The 21008-nt window shown below is 47.2% G+C and overlaps 2 protein-coding genes across 7 annotated transcripts in view; both read right to left on the reverse strand.

Annotated features, from left to right (window-relative positions):
- The window catches only part of RFX4 (regulatory factor X4), an 85841-nt gene extending 81332 nt beyond the window's left edge, over positions 1–4509 (reverse strand). The window contains exon 1 of one of the 5 annotated variants that reach the window (XM_072923458.1): positions 4327–4509. Coding sequence is in view for 2 of the 5 variants with exons in the window: in XM_030263143.4 (XP_030119003.4) it covers positions 3756–3798 (43 nt within the window). In the remaining 3 variants the exon portion in view is untranslated. Of the gene's footprint in view, positions 1–183; positions 460–3755; positions 4225–4326 lie in introns of those variants that run through there. The other 4 variants (XM_030263144.4, XM_030263143.4, XM_012569179.5 and 1 more) reach the window with 4 other exon arrangements.
- A 9567-nt stretch (positions 4510–14076) lies between these two features.
- The window catches only part of POLR3B (RNA polymerase III subunit B), a 72233-nt gene continuing 65301 nt past the window's right edge, over positions 14077–21008 (reverse strand). For both annotated transcript variants that reach the window (XM_002196597.7, XM_072923460.1), the window contains exons 27-28: positions 18779–18952; positions 14077–14722 (exon numbers count right to left, since the gene is read on the reverse strand). In XM_002196597.7, coding sequence (XP_002196633.2) covers positions 14593–14722; positions 18779–18952 — 304 coding nt within the window. In that variant the 3' untranslated portion in view covers positions 14077–14592. The remainder of the gene's footprint in view (positions 14723–18778; positions 18953–21008) is intronic.

The following is a 21008-nucleotide window of genomic DNA, read 5'->3' on the forward strand; positions in this document are numbered from 1 at the left end:
AGCATCATACATACATTCTGAAATGTCACAGCTCCATTCCCAACTAGCATTCAAGTATTTAGTAACAATACTGGTGATTTCATTAATTGAACTAGGATATGAAAGACATTAATTCTCTTCAATCAATGCTTAATATGCTTAAGATTATTTTCAAATGGCAAGCTCGTAGCAAAGGTCACCCACCACTGCCGCAACACCTGTCTATGTTGATAAGAAGATAGACTGAAATCTGGCCACTGCCACAAAGTTTTCAACCCAGGCAGTGGAAGCAGCTTTTCGTGGCTCAAACAAACTGCTTTAAGGGCCTAATCCCAACGTCCTTGACAGCACTGAAAGGCTTTCTGCTCATTTTAATGGGCTTTGGATCAGCTCCTAAATCTCAGCTTCAAGTCCCAAGGATCTCATCCATCTAGCGCCTGAAAACCAGCGGAGGCTTTGCCTGGCTCCAATACTGGAATAAGGAGGGCTGTTTACTGAGCTGTGCAGGAAAGTTGTGCTCCAAGAACACGCCTCTGTTTCCTTGGGCTCCTGCTCCCTGCGCGGCGCGGCGGGGGCTTCCGCGGGGGTGCCGCGGGGCACGGAGCCCGGGAAATCAGCCCCCCGGGAGATCCACGGCGCCCCGAGGGCGGCATGTCCTGCGTGGGACAGCTCCTGCGTGGGACAGCTCCTGCGTGGGACAGCTCCTGCGTGGGACAGCTCCCGCGGGGCGGCGCGGGGCCGGGCAGCGGGGCGAGCTCGCCGAGCCGATGTCACTAGGCGGGGCTGCGGCTGGGGAAAGCCGCTGTGAGCGCTCGGGGTCGCCCGCAAAGCTTCCCCCGCCCGCCCCAGCCGCCTCCGGGCAGCCCCGGGCGCCGGCCCGGAGCACCAAGCCCGCCACCGCCCTCTCGCCAGCCCCGACTCCGCCGGGGCCAGACGGGGCGCGGTGCCGCTGTCCCCGGTCCCCCGGCAGCTTGCGGGCACGGAGCTGTCGGGTACCGGCGGGGCTGCGAGGTGAGGGCAGGGCCGAGCGCAGGGCAAGCCCCAAAAGCCGGATACAACCCCCCGGAATGACCCCTTAGTGCCCCACAGCGAAGGGGCGGGGGAGTCCGGCGGCGGCTCGACGGCTCCTGGCCCGGCTCAGAGGAGTTACGAGCTTGAGAAACTACACCCGGGGCGGGCGGCCGCCTGACGGGGTTAAAGACGGCGGCAAAACCATGCGATGAAACATATAACAAACCCACGAGAAGGGCGTGGGGCTCTGCTGTGTGGTTGCCCCACTCCACGGCCACAGACTTCTCTCCCGAGGGCAGCGGGAGAGCTCCGAGGGCAGCTCCTCGCCAAGCCGTGCCTGGGCTGGGCCGTCGGGGTCGGGCGGTGCTGCGGGCGCTCTGCCGCTGTCCCGCCGGACACCTGGGGCTGGGGGTTCTCGGGGAGCCCAGGCGGCCAGAAAGCCCTTTGGACTTGGTGACAGCCCCCACGGGTCACTCTACAGGTTAGAGGAATGGGAGCTAAATTCGATAGAAGCACACGGCACTGTTGGGGGAAGGTGAAGGAACGAAACCTGTCCCCTACCTTAAAATTAGAATCGCGGTGATTTTTATTTTTTTTAATCCCGGTGGTTTAGGGAAAATCTGTTGAAGGTGAATTAAAACATGACTGATTTTTTTCAATGAAGCCATATTTCTCCACAATGCAAAAGGATCTTTGCATAACAACTGAAACTCAGGAGAAAAGCTAATTGGATTAAGTCCTGTGAAAGGGAGGTTAAGGTGTCTGAATGAGACAACTGCAAAGCTCCACTTTTCTTGCCATCTGCTTAGCAAGACTAAAGTATTTTCTGATTAATATTATCTTAATCAATCATGCTGCCACTTATTGCAACCTTACTGAAATTAGGAAACGAATAGTAGGGAGGCTAAGCCCGAAAACGGACAATTCTTAAAGGAGGGACAGAAAATGCGGGGCTTTTTTTGTTACGTTTGGGTTTTTTTGTTTCCCTAAAGACCCGTTCCTCTCGAAACGAGATGTTGCCGACAGTCCGCTTAACCCCGTCTCGGCAGTGCCGCCGGACAGCGGGACAACTTTCTCTAACACTCTCCTAGCTCCTGCACACGCTCTGACCCGAACTCAACGATTCCTTCCCCGCCGAACACTTCCTCCCCGGAACAGCGCGCCTAGGTTTTGTCCCGGGGACCCGGCAGTAAATGTGGCCCAAACCCGGCTGGTGTCGCCGGTGGCCGGCGAGGGGCCGAGCCTACCCGGTGCATCGAGCGCCCCGCGCCGGGACCGCTGCAGGAACAGCCGAGACGGGTCGGGCAACACCCCTCCAGTTCTCTCTTTCCCCCCTTGTTTTTCACCAATATTTAAGTTTTACAAAGCGCCCATCGGCCGCCTTGGGAACTAGGAATGAGAAAGACCTTCGGAAGTTTGTGGCGGCACGGAGCGAAGCGGTTCCGAAGTGGGACTATCTCTCCTTGTCGCCCCTTGCCCCGTCTCCACCCGCACCAGCTTCACCGGCACAGCGCCGGCAACCCCGGAGGAGCCGGGACGGATCGGCGAAGCCCCGAGGGAGCGGCGGAACGCGGCCCGCCGAGGCCGTCGGGGAGGCGCGGAGGGAACCCGATCCCTCTGCGGGGCTGGGGCAGCTCAGCTCCGCGGCCACCTCACCGCCTGGCACGGCGGTCACAGCCGGCGCAGCGGCTGCCGGAGGGGACGGGATAGATCAGGAGCGGGCGGCGGGAGGGCCATCCCCGGGCTGAGCCCTACCTAACCTGCGAGCTGTCCGCCTGGGGAATGCCTAGGCGGGCAGGCAGGGAGAGAGGGGAGAGGGAGGGGGTGTTCTCCTGTGCTAATAAAATAAATGAAATTTTCAGAGGTGACTGTGGCGGCCGCCCGCCCTCCCCGGCACGCGGAAGCCCGGGGGGCTGCGGCGGGTGGAATCCGCGGGAGCGCGGGCAGGGCGGCGGGAGGGAGCGGGAGAGCAGGGAGGTTGCCGGCTGACAGCGGGAAGACCTAGGCCTGGAGCCTGCCCCGTGTCCCCCGCCGCCGCCCCCAGGCCGGGCCGGGCGGCAGAGGCGGCCGTCGGATGGCGGAGCGCGGGCTGCGGCCCTCGGGCGGGCGGCCTCGCCTCTGCGGCCGTCCCTGTCCCCTCCCGCCCGGGCTTCCTCCCGCTGGCGGCGCCCGCTGCTGGTACTTCGGCCGCCGTTCTCCCGCCCGGTTACAGGACCGGCCAGGGCATCTTTTGGAGGTGCGGGCAGAGAGACACAGCCCTGCCCTTCCCCAAACTTCCTTCCCTCCGAATCGACCCAGCCCCGAGTTTGCCCGCGGGACAGGATGACCCCGGTGCTGGGTCTGCCCTAACCCACCAACCATCTTCCCTAGTTTTCTCGCCTCATTGCTGCTCTAACCTAAGTGAGCGCCTAAAACTAGAAGCAGAGAGGCAATTAGTTTGCTGGCCAGCAGCCTATGATGAAGGGGAACAAAAAAAAAACAAAAAAAAAAAAAAAAAAAAAAGAAAAAAAGAAAATAAAAACCACCCTCTGCTCCGTCGCATCTGCAAGTGGAACCATAGGGCTCCTCCAGCCCGGGAGAGAGAGCTACCCCTCCGCGGCCCCCGCACCCCGCTCCCCATCACACGCCCGGGCTCATTTGCCTGCGAGGCCGGTGCGGCGGGCGGCTCCCCCCGCTGCCGCCCGCGCTGCCCCCGCCGCCACGGTCAAGTTGAAAAGTCCTCCCTGATGGGCGAAAGGAGCCCGCTGCCTGCGGGGGGGACTTACCTGTGGAGTCCATATCGGGTTCCTCCAGCAACCCGCAATGCATGCTCTTCCCATGGACGGGACGGGAGCCCCAAGGTCCCGGGGTGTGCAGAGCCCCTATCTCAGAGATGTGCGGGGGAGAGGGAGCAGGGTGGCGGCGAGGGGGTGGGGAGAGAGGACAGAGGCAGATAGTTGGGGAGGGGGGGTGTAGAGCGGGAGAGGGACACTCCGTAATCCAGCGGGGCAAAGCCAGACCCGTCAAAATGTTTGCGGATGTTTCATGGGAAAAAGCATCATTTTATAGAAGCCCTGATGGGAGAAATGTCATTGATAGGCCAGCCAGCCTGATGAATGGCTGCTACTCAGATGGGGATGTGGCAAGGCTCAATGTGAAGCCCATTGTGATGCTGTTTTGAATAAGAAAAGCTTTCCTCCAAAAAGGGGGGCCTTAGATCTACGCAATCCCAACACTTCGACTTCCCTCTTCTATTAGAGCATTAGAAACGTTTTTCTTATTTAAAGTTCCAGCGGTCTTTCCACTCCTCCTTTCCCTCCCCCAACCCCCACCCAAGGTCCTTGGCTCATTACAGACCGAGATCAAAATTGGCTTAGATCTTCAAACGGGCAGTATGTTTGGGGTTGTGCTCTTTGGGGCTGCCGGGTGTGCGTGCAGCGCGGCCGAGCTCCCCTCCTCCTCTTTCTCCTCCTCCCGGTGGGCTCTGGGTTGGGATCCTTCGCGGGCACATGGCATTGGAAGCTGCACAGCTCCCCAAATATCTTGTAAGCTTAGTTTATTGGAGAAAAGAAAAAAAAAAAGAAAAAAAAAGAAAAAAAAAAAAAAGCAGCGATGTGTGTGGGTAGGGAAGGGTGGTGTGGTGTGAGGATGCCAGTATCTCTGCAAGCGATGCTGGCACTGCAGACCTGCAGCAGGGACTCCGTGCGTCTCCCCGGGCCTCGGGGAGAGAGGGCAAGGCGGGGTGGGGGCCGCTCGCCACCGGCTTGTCTGGCAGCGGAGAGCGGCTGACCCGGAGAGTTTTCCATGGGACCGGGCGGAAAGTAGGGGGGTGGGAGATTCCGACTGCCAAGAGAATTGAAGAACTAAACGGGTGCATTTGCGTACTGATGTTGCCTCCCAACTTTAGTCCGAGGGTGCGAGGGTCCCTTTTCGAGTTAGATGAGTGCGGGGGGGAGAGTGGGGCAGGACGGAGGCTGGAAAAAGTTGCTTATTCTGCATGCGGTTGTATGTGCTGGAAGTGGAAGTAAAAGTGCAAAGCTAGGGCTCTGATAAAAGTGGCTGGTTTAGGGAAGGAAAAGCTGTGATTAGAATATGAATAGAGCTCCAGGAGAGGAAGAGAAAGGGGGATTATAGCTGAATTACTTTGACCATGGACAGAGCCAACGTTTTCCACTCTTCTCCCCCTCTCGCCTCCCTACACCCAGACTACCCCCCTTCCCTCTCCCCGTCGGGGAAAAAAAAAAAACGAAAAAAAAAAACAAAAAACCAACAAAACCACCAACTCCACACAGCAAAACAAGCGGCGAGGTTGCTAAAGAGGAAGCTCCGCGGTGCCTTCGCATCCCCAGGCGGGCCGGCGGCGGGGGAGCCGGCGGGGCACCTCGGTCCCTGCGGGCCGGGCCGAGCGGGCACCGGGGCGGCCGCTGCGCACCCCCGCAGGCCGAGCTGTGGCGTGGGGAAGCCCTAGTGTGCACGAAGTAAAAATAATACCGGAGAGTGACAGTGCAAAATCGAGTCTGCAGCCGGCGCAGAAGCCTGGCGGTGGCGGCAGGGACGCCGGCCGGCTCTGCCTGCCGCGGGGATGTATCCGGCGAGGCGGGAGCAAGGCCTGGGAGGCTGATGCTTCTCCTCCCTCTGCCTTCTACTCCACCAAAAAACAACTCCAACCCAACACAACGGCTCTGCTTCTTTCCGACGGCCACGGCAATCCCGGCGGGGAACTTCCACCTCTCCGTTCCCCGCAGCCCCCGGCGCCGCCGGGCTGGCTCTGCTGCAGGCGGCACCGCACCGGGGCCCCGACGGGGCGGGCGCGGCCGGCTCTGTGCCGCCGCCTCCCCTCGGCTCCCGCTGCCCCCCGGCCGTGCCCGGCAGCGCCCATCGCCTCCTGCCCGGCCCGCTCGGCTGCCCGGACACCCCCGTGCAGGGGAGCCTCCCGCTCCCACAGCGAGTGGGCACGCTCAGCCCCGCCGCTAAACGCCCTGCGGGCCGTGCGGGTGGGTTTTGGTTGTCGCCGCCAAAACGGTGACATTTTCCCACCTTTTCATAGCTTTCTCCCCACTTTCTTTTCCCCCAGGGCTTTACTGTGGATGATGGAAGACCCCGAGGGAAGACCGTGGGTGAGGGCCCCTCGGGGCCGGCCTGCTCTTTTCAGGAGAGCCCCGGGCCCCGTGCGGGGGCAGAAGCCCCCCAAAAACCTCAGGGACATTTTTGTCTCTGAGCAGGGCTCGTTCTTCAAGGGGTTTTGAAACCCGCGTTACCTTCCAAACCCAGAAGATGCCGCCGGCACCGCCTGTTCGTGGGGAGTTACCTGGTGCCCCCATGGCTTCCAGCGGGTGGTCGCAGCCCTCGGCAGCCCCGGAGCTGAGGCGCCCAGCCAGGGCCGGCACTCGTCCGCGGGCACTCGCCATCCAGCGCTGCGGGCGCGGGGAGCGCCCGCAGGCAGGGCCTGGCTTCTGGAAATGTGGAACACCTGCTGCGGCGGCCGCAGGGAATCCATCACGGGCACCCTGCATCTCTAGAAATTCCACCTTCATCGGTGCAAAGCTTCAGAGATGCTTACGTGTTGCTGGTATTTCAGAGATGAGCAAAATGAAAATACAGGATTTGTAAAGATAGGGATATGCTCTTTCTGGGGGCGATGAGAAGGAGGGGATCTGGCCCAGCCTAGATCTAGACACAAGTCTAGAGGCTTGGGCTGTTTTTTGACAGGATGCAAAGGTATATGTTCTCTGTGGAGGGTGATGCGTGGCCAGGATCAGCAGCAGCACTTTTGTTAGACCAGAGGTACCTGCTGCAATGTGTTTACTCCCTGCCTCTCCAGGTTAGTTCCTGTCCCCACATTCTTGTGGAATACGTCAATGCTGTTGCCTTCTGGCTTTCCTAATCCCCCCTCAAGTGTCTCAGATCCCCCAAGGTACTTCATAGCTCCATTATTGTTTCTTGTTTTGCTTACCTATTTAAACAGAATCTCATACTTCTGGATATCCCACAGGACACTTATTAAAGTACTTGATTCTTCTGAAAGCTCAGAGCATCTCCTGTGCTGCAGGCTGGCAGTTTTCAGATGGAAGCACTACAAGTCACTAGCTGCAGTTTTTCATTTGATACAATGGGCAGGTCTCAGCAAGGATGCAAAAAGTATACAACTGGGAATTTTCACTCCAAGTTCTTGCCTATGCAGATCATCCAGAAGTCATAAAATATATGGAGTTTAACCCTACACTGCATCAGATGATGCATTTTTAGAGGAGAGGGATTCTGCTGCTATTGTGAAAAGAATGCCACCTTTATTCAAGAAAGAAAACAAATTTTGTTGGTTGCAGAAAGGGAGAGCAAGATCATCAAGAGAAGAGAAGACACATTCCAGGCTGCTGAACAACTGGATGCAAAGCTGACATACCAATTTAGGTGACCAACAGATAATGAGTTTCTTTTGATAGCTTAGCAAAACAGAGGCAGAGTGGAAGTATGACAGTTCGCATCAACTTACCATTCAGGTATTTTGAGATCTTTCAGAAAAATACATTTCTAGGACTGTCTTTTACTCTACAGCTGTCTGTGCCAGTAGGCTGTGACCATACCTTTTTTGACATAAAAAGCTCCTTATGCTGATACTACATGCATTTTCAACAAAACTACTGGAACAGGAAAAATAAAACACAAAAAAACCCCACCAAAAACAAACAAACAAAAAAACCCCAAACCAAACAAAAACAAAACAAAACAAAACAAAACAACAACCCACCAAAACAAAAAAAAACCCCAACCAACCAAAAAAAAAGGCGCTGTTATATATTAATTTAGCTAATTCTACTTAAAGGCAACTTTGGGCTGAAATTGTACTCAAGTTTTCCCATAGACTATCAGGGACACCAGCCTGCATTAGTTTTAGGAACGGATGGGAATTGCTTGTAAAAGGAGTTACATAAGATGGCTCTTTGCAATACCAGGGATCTGAGTTCAGTGACTCAGGGGATCCTTCTGGATCCGATGTATCTCTGTGAAGGCTGTAAGATTGCTGGCAACAGCCAAACACACAGTGACACTTCATTATTTTAGCAGTGGCCTGCAGTATGTGAGTGGTTCCATATTTTCTTGCCTGAGCTAGCAGCCTCCTCCTCTCAGTATGAACCCATGCTTCTGTCAGCCTTCCTTCCCAGCACCGTTCCTGTTTCTGCTATCTTCATCTTCTGGGCAAATCCCATGGAAGAAACAGAGAAGGATCTTGTTTCTGTACTGGCTTCTCTTTCCCACTTCCTCATCTTTACTACCAGAACAGGAAATGTTAACTTTATTTTACATATATTAACACCCCTGAGGAAGCTATACGTATAGGTGAAGGACAGGATATGGAGTAAGCTGACAGATGACTTCTGGAATCAACTGTGCTTGGGGAACATGATGCTGACAGATGCAGGAACTGGGAGAGGAACATCAAAAGGCTGCCTAGGTAAACAAGAGCACCAATTCCTTCAAAAGCCTTTAATTGACATAAGCACCATGAGAAAGTGGCTAGGGCAGACACATATGCAGGTATCTCGGAGAAAATGAGCAGAAGAGCAGAGGCATGCAAATGATGGATTGCACATGCATGGGGCAGGGGGCATCTTCCTTTTAGTTGGAAAGAAAAGTAACATGAATTGCAGCTGGCATGCTGTAACTGTAGATATTTCTGAAGCCAAGTTTTGTTGAAGATGAGCACAGTCAGCCTTAGATGATCTTCTCTTATTAATGTATGTGAAAGGAATTTTGCTCAGCCCAAGCTCTCTTCTGTTTATAAAGCAGTGCAGTGACAGTGTTGCCAGAAGAGACCAGTGGAACTATCTGGTTCCTTCGTGGAACTGGTCAGTCTGCACGGAGGAAGGGAATTCACTCTCCTAGGTAGTATCAACATCTGTAGGAGCTGAGAAGAACCACTGCCCCCAGGGCTGCTGACCAGAACGCTCAGGCTGGGAGACACTTGCTGACTTGAGTTTGAGAAAAGGGCAAGCAGTCATCGATTTCCGAGCTTACACCAGATTTAGCTGGCTTTTGTTGTGTGTGGCTGGTACTAGTTACCGGAGGATTTGTACTGTGTGTTGGAAGAAGAGCCAGCCCTAAAAGCTATTATAGACAACAGACACAGAAAAGATCCATTCCAGACTGCATCTCAGCTGCTGAACAACTGGATGTGAAGCTGTCATATCCTTTTAGATGATCGACTGATAATGAGCTTCTTTTGATCTGCCTGGAGCACAGAGAATTACCTTCAGTGCCTGCCTCTGACTGGCAGGGGGAGGTTTGAATGCAGAGTTTAAGTTTCCAATTCACCAGGAGTTCAGGGGAAAACTGTTTCAATTTTTGGAACATAATTTTAGCAAGAAATTAGAACTTCGCTGTTAAGCACACCAATTTCTTTCTTAGTTCTTAAGCTATTTCTCAGTTTATAATGGTTTATTGTCAAGTAGACAATAACTACAGCGCACTGTCTGGAATGGTGAAGCATATGCATAGGTCAAGGAGATCCCCAAAACTCAGGCTAGTGAAAGACAAAGGCTCTGCTGCAGTTAGCAGCAGGGAATTGCTTTTGATTTGTATCTAACATGCTGGTTTTATACTGACTGGGAGGAGGGGACAAGGACATGCACAAAGTTATTGGAAAAAATATGTGGTCACTTGAACCACCTCAGAGTTACCTGCCTCAAGAAACACCCAAATAAAGTGGTAACTGCAGTTAGGAGAAATAGATAGTTGTGGGTTTTTTTCCCAGTAGTGAGATGCAAAGAGCAATGGGCAGCTCATGAGCTTGGAAGAATTTTTTGGAAGATGGAACAAAGGCCTAAGTCCATTTGCTGGGTAGACAACAAAAATCTTTGCTGATGATTTTGAGACAGCAAGAATAAAGCCACATAGACTGCTTTCTAAAAAAAAAAAAAGCCAACTTCAAAATTTCTCTGTATTAGCTCTAACCTAGGTTTGGAGAGCTTAACTGAGAGTTCCGGTGTTTTGGGATGTATGTTCATACGTAAGGAAGGCAGAGGGGCTGTATTTGCCTCCCAGGTTCATGTGGTGAGTTCTCAAGTGATTGCAGAGATGCAAAATTGATTCATGCAGTCTTCACTACCTGAAAGCACAGAGTCTGACTGGGGCCACATATCCAGGGCAGTGTAAGATTGACAAAAGTAGTTGTCCTTACCCTTGCACCTTTCTACCCCTTCCCAAATGAAGAACTCCTCCACTGAAACTGGTGGGCCCATGCTGAGATGGAAATATATCATGAGAAAGATGGACTGAAGTCAGAAGTCTGTTCAAACATGTTCAAGTCTCTAGCAGCATTTAGGTCTAAAACATGGATCCATTTCTGGGCTTCTAAGCCTTAGACACAGAAACTGGAATCCGGATCCTCACCGTGCCTTGCACACGTTAAGCCTCCCAGCACTGGTCCAGATAATAGCAAAGAGTCACCATCTGGCTGGATTTTACGGTTTGATGAAGTGCTCAGTTTTAAGGCAAGCACGTGTCTGGCACCTGGGGACTGTGGAGCCCTGATCCCAGTTCTGGCACAGGTTTTCTGTGGCCCTGGGCAAGTCACGTCCTCTTCAGAGGAGGGAATTCATCAAGTGCCCCATAGCCCTGCTGAAATGGCAAAGGGCTGTAAAACAATCCTCAATCTCTCAGAGGAGAGGCCGGCTGGAGGGGCTCCCAGCAGTGCTAAGCCAGCTCCCTGCCACAGCTCCAGAGGTGCTTGTGCTGAGACACGGCTGAGGAGGGCTCCCGTGGGTCCTGCAGAAGGGCTGCAAGCCAGTGACCTTCTTTCAAGGCTTATGTTCCCACTCACTAGGGCCATCCTCATTGTCAAGAGCCTTGGGGCAAAGTACAGACACATTTTTAGCCCCTCTAGTTTGGTTTTGCAGCTGTGTGACACCAGTTGCTGTCAGGCTTTACAGGTGGTCTGAGCAGGGATTGAAAGTCTATTGTCAGGTGCACAGCACTTTTCATTCGTTTGCCATTTGTTACCACTAACCAGTGAAATATTGTTCAGTCTTTATAGGTTTTTAATTATGATGTATTCCCATTTTGCTATAAACCGCAGATATTTTTCTATTTACCATTAGAAAACATGATTTCTCATCATCATGAGTCTATGTTTTTCATTGGTTTTCCTCCCTGTTTAAGTAAGAAACAAGGAGTCCAACAAATTAAAAAGCTCTCTTTGCTGCACATTGAAGCTTCTTTGTAAAGAAAACTCTTAACGAGATATGGGAATTACACACAAAACCAATTGTGCATAGTGGGAGCCCTTCCGTTACTTTCATCTTAAAATTTTTACATCTCAGTATGCCTTTATTTCATAATATATCCTCTCTGAATGCCAAAATTGGCCAGTCTGGTTTCATTTTCCTTTATAGTTTGTTAGTTTGTTTTTCTTATTTCTATGTTTGGATACATTTACCTAAAAAAAAAAAAGTTAAATACCTGTAAGAGTTATGTAAATGATTTGAAGTGAAGCAGTTTTTCTGAACTCTAAACTAGTGACCTGTGTTACTCTCAGTTCCAGAACTGGCCAGAAGCCCTGTGCTTTGCTCTCACCCCATAGCATTCTGCACCTCAGCTCTGGCTTCATTCTGTTTCTCACAACCAAACAGCAAACAGCAGGGCTGGACACGTACAGTATTCACTGAGATACACAGCATTTAACCCTTTATCTGCAAAGCAAGTGATAACTTATACTACATGGAGTTAGGTATCTTTTCCAACAGCAGCACACACCTCTAGCTCGTATCAGAAAATGGATTGCATGTGGCATTTCAGCTGGGACTGATGCTCAAGACCTTCCTGCTGAACATCAATCCTAGGAAGCTTCTCCTGGGCACTATATACAAGGAAGAAAAAAGTTGCAATGGAATGGAAACCTTGTGGTACTTTTCTAGCCACAGCTCCTAGAGCTAAAGCCTTTAGATTTTGTCAGGTGTTGTTCAGAATATGGTATCTAATTCAGCAGTTAGACAGTGATGGCAGGGTTGATCTGGGCAATACCAGCTCCAGCAGTGCAGCCATGAGCTGACATAAGACCTTCTCTCTGAAGGCATTCACAGTATAAAAAGGGGGGAGGGGAGGTTGTCTGGGAAGATGATTCAAATGGCTGCAAGGATGGGGCTTACCAGAGGAACGTAATGTGACAGCTCTGAGGTTCTGTATTTTACCTCATTAGTCCATGCATTATAATTTTTTCCTGACTACAGTAAGATTCCTTCCATAAATTGCCACTTTGACCAACCATATTCCAGGAATCCATAGCCATTTGTTCTGTTTCTGCTGCTGGTTTTGTAATGCTTATTCCATTGCCAAGAGATTACTTCAAGGTGGCAATTATAATGGAACACAGGCTGCCTCCTAGAGAGAAGTAAGAAGTAAGCATCAGAGTTTCAACCCAGATCTGCATTCAAATAAGCCTCCATTGTAGGCACAGGCTTAGGTCAGGCAAGAGTGATGAATAAATGCAGCTGATGTAGGTATCACCAGAGTAGCTGGTAGTGGGTGACCCTCACTTACTGCCAGACATGTTAAGTTTCTATGCTTTGCTGGATCCAACATTCTTAAGGCTGCTCCTTTCTTCCCAAACCTATTACAGGGTATCCTTCACCCTCAAAAATCCATTCATCCCCATGCTTTCATCAGCATGAGGTGAATGAGCTGCAAGGTTCCTCCTCAGGGCTGCACACAGACCTTTTCTCTCAATGAGGTTACCCCTGAGCACATTCTTTGTTTCTCCTCCATCTCTGCTCTAACTGCTTCCATTTCCACACGTGCAGTGTACACATTGCTTAATCTTTCATGTCCTGCAGCTCTGACCACCCAACCTAGGAGACCACCTGGGAGAGGACTAGGGAGCAAGGACCCTTATCCTCAGCAGGTTTCTGGTGCCCCCAGCAGCTGTAGCCTTAGAGGCTCACTCCCTCTGCTGGTGCTCCCGAGCTGCAGCTGGGCCATCTCAGGCACCAAAGCAGAAGCTGTTCACTTGGTTGAGGCTTTTGGTTAACCTCTTCCTCCACAGTGTGGAGAACATTACTCTTTCACTCTCTTAAAACTCTTCGGTAAATAACCCTGAGCTGTTTGGATCCTTGAAGAAGTTCTTCAAGAGCTTTTCCAATCCAGCTGTGCTGTGTTGACATCTCTGTTGTCACCAGTCCAATTGCAAGAAAAATGGGGGGAAAAAAGAGAAAGAATGTAGAGTGTATTTCTTCAGGCTTGGTTTTGAAGCCCAAACACAAAAGTACTAGTTCAAGCGTTTTGTGGAAGGCTAAAAAGAAATCTACTCAGGCTGATACTCATCTGTGCTCAGAGCTAAGAGAACAGCAGCAACACGATTGCATGAGCAGTGTCAGGATCAGCAGGATTGTCAGGATCACTACACAAAGTTCAGCCATATGAGGAGCCAAAGAGCATCTCTGGACTTCTACCATCATAGGCAGTGTTCTGTATTCTCACTGACCCAGAGTGCTGCTTTTCACTGAAGGAAGTCTGTACATGTTGATGTCCTTTGCTTAAAAAGGTAACTGCATGTTTTGCTGAGTAAGGGCTGGTCAATTTAGAGTATTAAGTGATTCTTAGTTCATCCACTGCTTTAGTTCTAGGCCTTAGACCTCATGAAAAAAATCCAGCTGTTCTCTTTCTAAATCCTTTCAGGTCATTTCAACCTGCTTCACTGTCAGTGAAGGATTTGTTCTTCGTCATAGGTTTGGTTTTGGTTTGTTCTTAAAATGTTTTGGCTATGTTAATATTTTAAAAAAGTTCTAGAGTCCTGTGACAGCACACTAGGTAATGATCATTACCTAGTGTTTGCAGCCTGTCTTTTCAGGACTTTATTATTATCAGTGTATTATCAGATCTGCTACCCTCAGCAGGAATGGAATGGATATCTGTGTGCTGTATCATGCACTTGCTACATATGCAGTCACCTCCTCCCCTGAGCTTCATGGAAACAGGGTACATTTAGTTGACAGCATATCACCTGTAAAAGCACACCATTGCCAGCACACAAATGCACCTGCATGTTGAAATCTCACTCAAAATGTCTGATCTCAAGCTCTTGAGAAAGTAGTTTCATTTCTCTAACATTTACACTAGTTTAGAAAATTTTAACGCTTTAATGAACTGCTTTAGGAAGAGCAAATGGTTTAGACATTTTAACACCTTACCATCCTTACACAACTGTCAACATATTCAGCCAGTATTATTTAAAACATTTATTACAATGGTTTGGAAAACATTTTTAACCTCTATGAATAAGATGTGTATTTAGTTCTGCTTAAGACCTAGCCCAGCAAAGACCTTTTCAAACACAAGCATGGGATTTTTTGAAGTGATCCAAGTGCTTTGCTGGACCATGGCCTTATTCCTCAATTCCCACGTTCTGTTCTTGACTAATCAAGGCTTCAGAACTGCTCCTAGTATATTTCACTGACAGACTCTTCCATGTCAGCTTAAAAACAAGGAGGATATGTAAGAAAGATTTCCTGCTGTCTTGCACCTCTGTTCACTCAGGTTTTAGAGTTTATTCCTGTTGACCAAATGTCCCAGTTAGATATGCTGGATTTTCATATCATTCCTTAAGGTACTTTTCTGGGGTCTTTTTCATCTTGTTCATTCATTGTACTTAGCAAGTTTTAACCTAGGTATGATGTTCATGGACTGCAGTTCTTGGAATAAGAGTTTACAAGCATAAGGTATGCGCAGAGAAGACACATGACATGATGATTTGCAGTAGTGGCACCTAGGGAAACAAACAAAAAGAAAGAGTTGGTCAATAACTTCTGCTGAAAAAATCCAATCGCCACTAGGCACTGTTGTTTTATCCATCTGCATTTAAACACTGGCCACAGTCCCAGAGGCCCCAAATGCTTGAGACCCATTTTAGTGCTTAAGTCATAGCTTTAAAGTCCTTAAATAATCTGACTGAAATCAATAGGAGCTTAATGTTAAAACCTGCACTTTTCTAGGAGGGCAATCACAATGCTCAGGAGCTAACAGGACTGACTTCTGCTTCGTCAGCACTCACATAAATGTCAACAAATTCAGCAGTGCACAGTGACACAAAGGAGGTGAACAAAGTCAAGTGTTTCTGAAAAAATGGTTAATGGTCCAATTTCTGTGCTACATATATGTCACAAAAAGAAGAGTCAGGAAGAAAGAAGGTTTTAAATACACAATTTCACCCTATAATGTCTCTAATCATTACACTTTCCAGAAAAGAGGCCCTTCTCATCTTACATCTTTAAACTTTAGTCAGCATAGAAATTCAGTAAAACTGCTTTAACACATATTCTTTGTGCTCTTTGCTCTAATGATCTAAAAATTCAGAGAGAAAGGGATTTTTTGTCAAATAGATATAACCATGACTATATAAGGAATCAACAGGCTAGCCAGCCATCTTTACAGTATTGGGACTCAAATTCAGTGGTGGTAGAAAATATTTCTTATAAAAATCCGTTTCCAATCTCCCTATTTCTTCTTTCTCCCATATATTAAATTTTCTAATTTTGGAGAGTTGAGAAAGCCACTCCTTTGGGCACAGAGTGACTCAGCATTTCCTAATGGTCTAACAAAGCTCTTTTATTTTTTTTGTTCCTGTGTTTCAAATTTATATTTCTGCCATAAAGTCATAATAGTCTGAAGATCCAATTAAAGAAGAATTAGCAGAACTCCTGCAGGTTTCTGTGGTACAGAATGAGGATCACAGTCAATGCAGGTTTATAACCACTCCCCCAGTCCATAATTATAGGGACAGGTACATTTTAGGGTGGGAGGAAGTGACCTGAATGAGAGCCGTTCTCCAGCCATGGCAAGCAAGGAATTGCTCTCTACAGGAGAGACAGAATTCCTTGCAGGCCCTGGAAGCCTGATGAGACACAACTTCTCTGCTATGAGCCCATGTCTGCCATCTGATTACACCTCCTAGGGACTGAGGAGCGGAGACTACTCACTGCACCCAGGCTCAAAGCTACACCATTCTTGGCCGGCTTTGTACTCGATGGGGACCACCCAGAAAGGTGCAGTAAGCACATAACTCCATCAAAAAGAGATCACAAAAACAAGTACACGAAAGAACATTTGGTATTGGAATTGACACTAAACTGGTCAGAAAAAGGCAACTGTTACCATTCAAGGCTGAATTTAGATCAGAAAAAAAATTTTCTTCATGTATAGTTTAAAATGCACATACTAGGGAGATCAGAATACCTTATCATCAAAAAAGGACCAAATTTTGCTCATTGCATTCACTGCAGTTCTGCTCCTAAGCACCTGTGCAACAGCTAAATTGGAAAATCTGCATAAACCCAGTACATCACAGTAAGTTTCAACCACATTTTTTACAGGGACAAATTCTGTCCCAGCCACAAGAACCCCTTTTCCCTGTGAAAATACCAGTTCAGGCCCCAACACTGATCTGCTGTAACTATCTTGCAGAAAAACTTACCCAGGGGCTAGTCCTTGTCTGAGAGGAACGGCTCATCTTCTGTAAGACAAGTACCCTTAATGCCAGCCACAAACAATGTTTCTAAAAGATTTCTTGCAGCAATGCCTATTTAATGCTTGAGCCACTGAAAAGGCCCATTTGGAAATTTTTCTTAATAACTTCGTCTCTACTGCGATACTCATTATAGGGCCACTTATCTCAGATACTGGTAGACACAGTATAAAATTTAGCAGAAGCTTTCTTATTGATTACTCTCACATCAGACAGCTTTTCACAGAACCAGATTGCAAGAATGTCTGGCTCTGTCTGAGACAGTATTTTCTTTCACAATTATTTAAGGAGTCACTTAACTTCGCTACAAACTTCAAAAAATGAAATGTATTAGCAACACCTCAAAAATAAAATGTAGCATTACTTCTAAAGTTCAAATTCCTAATTTTCTTCTTCAAGGTACTTTCAGTTCCTGTGGACTCTGAAAATCTTCAAGGACTGCTCTGAAAGTCAAGGTCTTCTTGAAAAAATAATTGAGCTACATCTCCATGTGAGGTTTTTTAAAGGCAATGCTTTACAGAATTAGAAGTGGTTGGTTCTTTGATTTATGGCACATAAATCAGAGAACCTTTCACATTACTTCCTACACTTGTTATTTGCCTTGCACTAGCTTTAAGAGACCTGGGTCAGAAAAAAGCTTCCCTTCTTACACACACGGAATACACGCTCAAGAAAAACAGGACTCTCAAAAAGGGTTATGGCACAAGAGCCAGCAGTGCCATGCCCAACTGAAAATCACCAATTTCAGGATGTCCAGAGGATGGGCAAGATGCTCATCTCTCCTGTGGATTACACATGTTTACCCACCTCTGTCTAAACACCTGCTTCCCCAGGAGCAGAGCTGCTGCTGCTGCCAGCAGACAAAGGTGGTGCTTGGTTTCTGGCCAGAAGCCACATGCTTCAGAAGAAAGGTCTGAGCAAGGGCAGAAACAGTAGCTGTCACCTTTACACATCTACAAACTGAGAATACACCTTACTTTCCTACTTCATTACATCATGGAAAAATCACTCTGGAGACACTGAAGTGAATAAAGTCCAATTTCCTGCTTCTCCCAATAAACTGATGCTAATATCAAAGATACGATGTTTCCAACTGTGGTTTTTTTTGAGTTTAGAAATTAATCTTTCTCCTCCTCCTTTTAATTCTCTATCTTTTACCAACATAAATATTAGTGTAACTTGAACCACTTATTTTTTCTTCCCTTAGTCATGGGATTTCAGGTCACCTGGTTTTGCAAAGCTTGCAAGAACATTGTATGTCAAAATCCTGTTCGTCTCACAAATTTGTTTTCTGCTTGCCTAAAACAAAACCAGGTCAAAGCAAAACATCAGAGACCTCTAAAACTATAAACAGAAGTTTGTTTATATTCTAATAATAGTGGTGTATTTTCAGCATGCTACAGGGCAACTTTAAATCTAACATCTCAAAATTGCTGAAGAGAAAAGACAGTTAAAGCAAAACCCAGTGTGTTACATGTGGTGAGCTCCACACAGCTTTGACATCCAGTTTTATGCTTCCCCTACATGAAAAACCAGTTTGTTTTCAGGAGGCCAACTCAGTACCATGTTAGGTCTCAGAGTAAGATAGCAAGACCATTAGGCAGTCTAGAGAGAAGTTTCCTAGGGACAAGGCATTCAGGCAGAAGCCAAATGAATTTCCAAACAGGCAGCTGCTTGTCTCTCAAGCTCCAACATAGCATCAGTGCCTGATGCTTTGAGGAGGAACTCCTTGTTTTACAAGATTACAAAGCAAAAGGCATTTGGGAGAGGCACAGCTAAAGAAAACCAAATGCATGGGATTATGAACTCCATAGCTAGAGAACAAGAAAGCAGGGGATATTGCTTTTTGCTCCTGTTCTTCTGAGCCTGCTCTCACTATTCAGCCTTGTGAGGTTCAACGTGGGAGTGTAGCAAGAAGATGTGCGACTAGTCCAGTACATTGACACTGCTGTTACCCCTTTTCAAAATACAGATGATGTATGGGATTGGGTGCTTGACAATACCTTGCAAGGCTGGGACGGAAGGTCAGCAGATAGACTGAAGGGTACAGTCTGCCTTTGGAAGAGAACACTTGTGCCCCCACAACAGGAGAAATCCCTGGCCCATTGACTACACACTCAATTCAGTCCTAACTTCAATCAGACCACAATAAAGAACCATCCCCATTTTTCCAAATACCAGTTTTGAACTTTTTGATTAAAGTGTATGAGATTGTTAATTGGTGCCTGTGAACTCCTGAAAACTGAGAAGCACTGCAACCAAAGGCAAGGTTCTGCTACACAGAGGAACTTGACAACTTACCATCCAGAGTACCCTAGCAAGCCACACTGGCCACAAACATCCACTTCGAAGGCATCACTTGAAATCATCAGTCTCTCCAACAAAAGCATGCTGGCTCCATAACCTATCAAACAATCCCGTTCCATCTCTCCAAGACGTAAACCACCATCACGGGATCGACCTTCAGTGGGTTGCCTTTGAAATAAACATTTGAGAAATGTAGTAAGTACTCCAAAACATACATTCTATGACTCTAGGTTGTCTTCAAACTGCAGGAACAACACAGGGTTGATGGGCTTTACAAACCAGAGCTGCTGATCTCACAAATGTGCTGCTCCTGTACCCGCAATATGATGCAGTTCTGTAAGTGGCAACTGCAGCACCAGGCTGCAGCTCTTTACCTCTCAGAATGCAGCTGAATAAGTGAAAACAGAAAGATTTCTAAGAGTATCCAAGACAATCTGGACACAGATTTGGCACTTTTTCTTGATGAGACATTGTCGTTTGTAGCTAACAAAATGAAACAATATTCAGCAGTTAATGAATCAATCATCAACCTAATGTTTCAGCTGAACTACAGCTAAGATTAATTTTTAAAATAAAGATGGTTTTGATCTGTGAGAGAACATACCAAAATAAGTCAGCAAACAAGTAGTACGCATATTGCTACCTCATGATTGAAATGCTATTTTTTTAAAGTAACATTTATCCAATTTATTTTTTTCATGTATGATAGTTAATATACTCATTTTTGTGTTCTATAGGTTCCTCTACACAAGTTAAACTATTATTTATTGTCTGAGGAGTCTTCCTGTCCTTATGGTGCTAGAGGAAAATTTTAATAAAGTAGTAGAGGATACACTAAAGTTTTTGAGGTAAAAAAATTAGGTACTGTATATAATCTAACATTACAACTGCATAAGACAATCTTTTGTTGGATACAATCAAAACTTTTAACCTCTTGTTCGTCATTCTGCAATTTCATAGTAACACTTCTACTCTCATATACCAGTACAATGATGTAGTACTTAGGTTGCAAATATCAGAGCAAACTACGAAGCAAAAACAATCCTGAATTCCTACAGCACTAATATACTGCATGGATTTTGATGAGCCTTTCCATCTTAGTATATTCCCTGAAACATGACAGCAAAGAGAAGGAATTTAAAAGAAGTTACTGAGCTTCACTGCTCCCTGAAACCTCATATTTATGTGCTGTTTATGACACTTGTAGCAGTGTAATCCACCTAAAATATTCAATGACAGATCTGGCTCATTATTTTTGGAGTATATTTTGTTTCTATTATTTCTAACAACTGCATTTGTTAAGCTTATTAAAGATAATAAAAATAAGATTTTGCCCACTTGCTGCAAACCATAGGAAAGAATTTATAAAAGCCTTCAACATCTAAGCCTAATTACCAGACCAAAATACCTTCTAAAGATGCAAGTTGTATTTGTTTTTAGGGGGAAGTAGTTTCTCTTACTCTGACCACACTGGAACTTTAAAACTAATCTGCTTGTGATTCAAATTGTCCTTTTCATTCATATAACCTTCTGTTTTTCCCACTGTTGGGAGAATGGATAGAAGTTGTTTACATCCTGATTACACTCCCCAGGCCCCCCTCCCCGGATGATGGCACCATCACTGTTCAGATGCTGTTTTAAAGGCTAACCCTGTGGTGAATGCAGTTTCTCTTCTGAAATGCCAAGAGGCAGATTTTAAAAGCAGTTTGGACCTCCAGGGAATCAGGCATTTACTACGGTGCTAGAAGTGCCCAAGTTGTTTTATGAACTGACTGCTATAACATTATTTAATACACAAGTCTGCTTTCAGAAGTTTCACCTGCTGCTGTTGTACAGGTCAAAATGACAAAATAATTTTACAAATGTGAGCCCACATAAAGTCCCACCCCAATTATGGCAGGATAAAACCTCTGGAAATAGTATGGGATCTCAACTCCATGTGTAGATATGCCATGGGTCTCTCAACAGATAGAGGGCGAACATTTTTAAGGCTGATGAAATTCCATTTTAAAAATACATAAAGCTCCCCAAACAGAAAAATCCAACTTGAACCTTTAGCTGCTAAGTTTCACTCCCACTATGATTAAAGAGTAGTCTTCTCTAAAGTACCAAAAATTTAAATACTGAGATTGAGCCTTTGAAATGAGTCTATTTTCTGCTTCTTAAGATTATCAGAGTCTTCTTCCAGCTCACAGAAGTTTTAAAATTCCTCATATAAAAAGTT

The sequence above is a fragment of the Taeniopygia guttata genome, chromosome 1A (assembly GCF_048771995.1).
Source record: "Taeniopygia guttata chromosome 1A, bTaeGut7.mat, whole genome shotgun sequence".
Lineage (NCBI taxonomy): Eukaryota > Metazoa > Chordata > Aves > Passeriformes > Estrildidae > Taeniopygia > Taeniopygia guttata.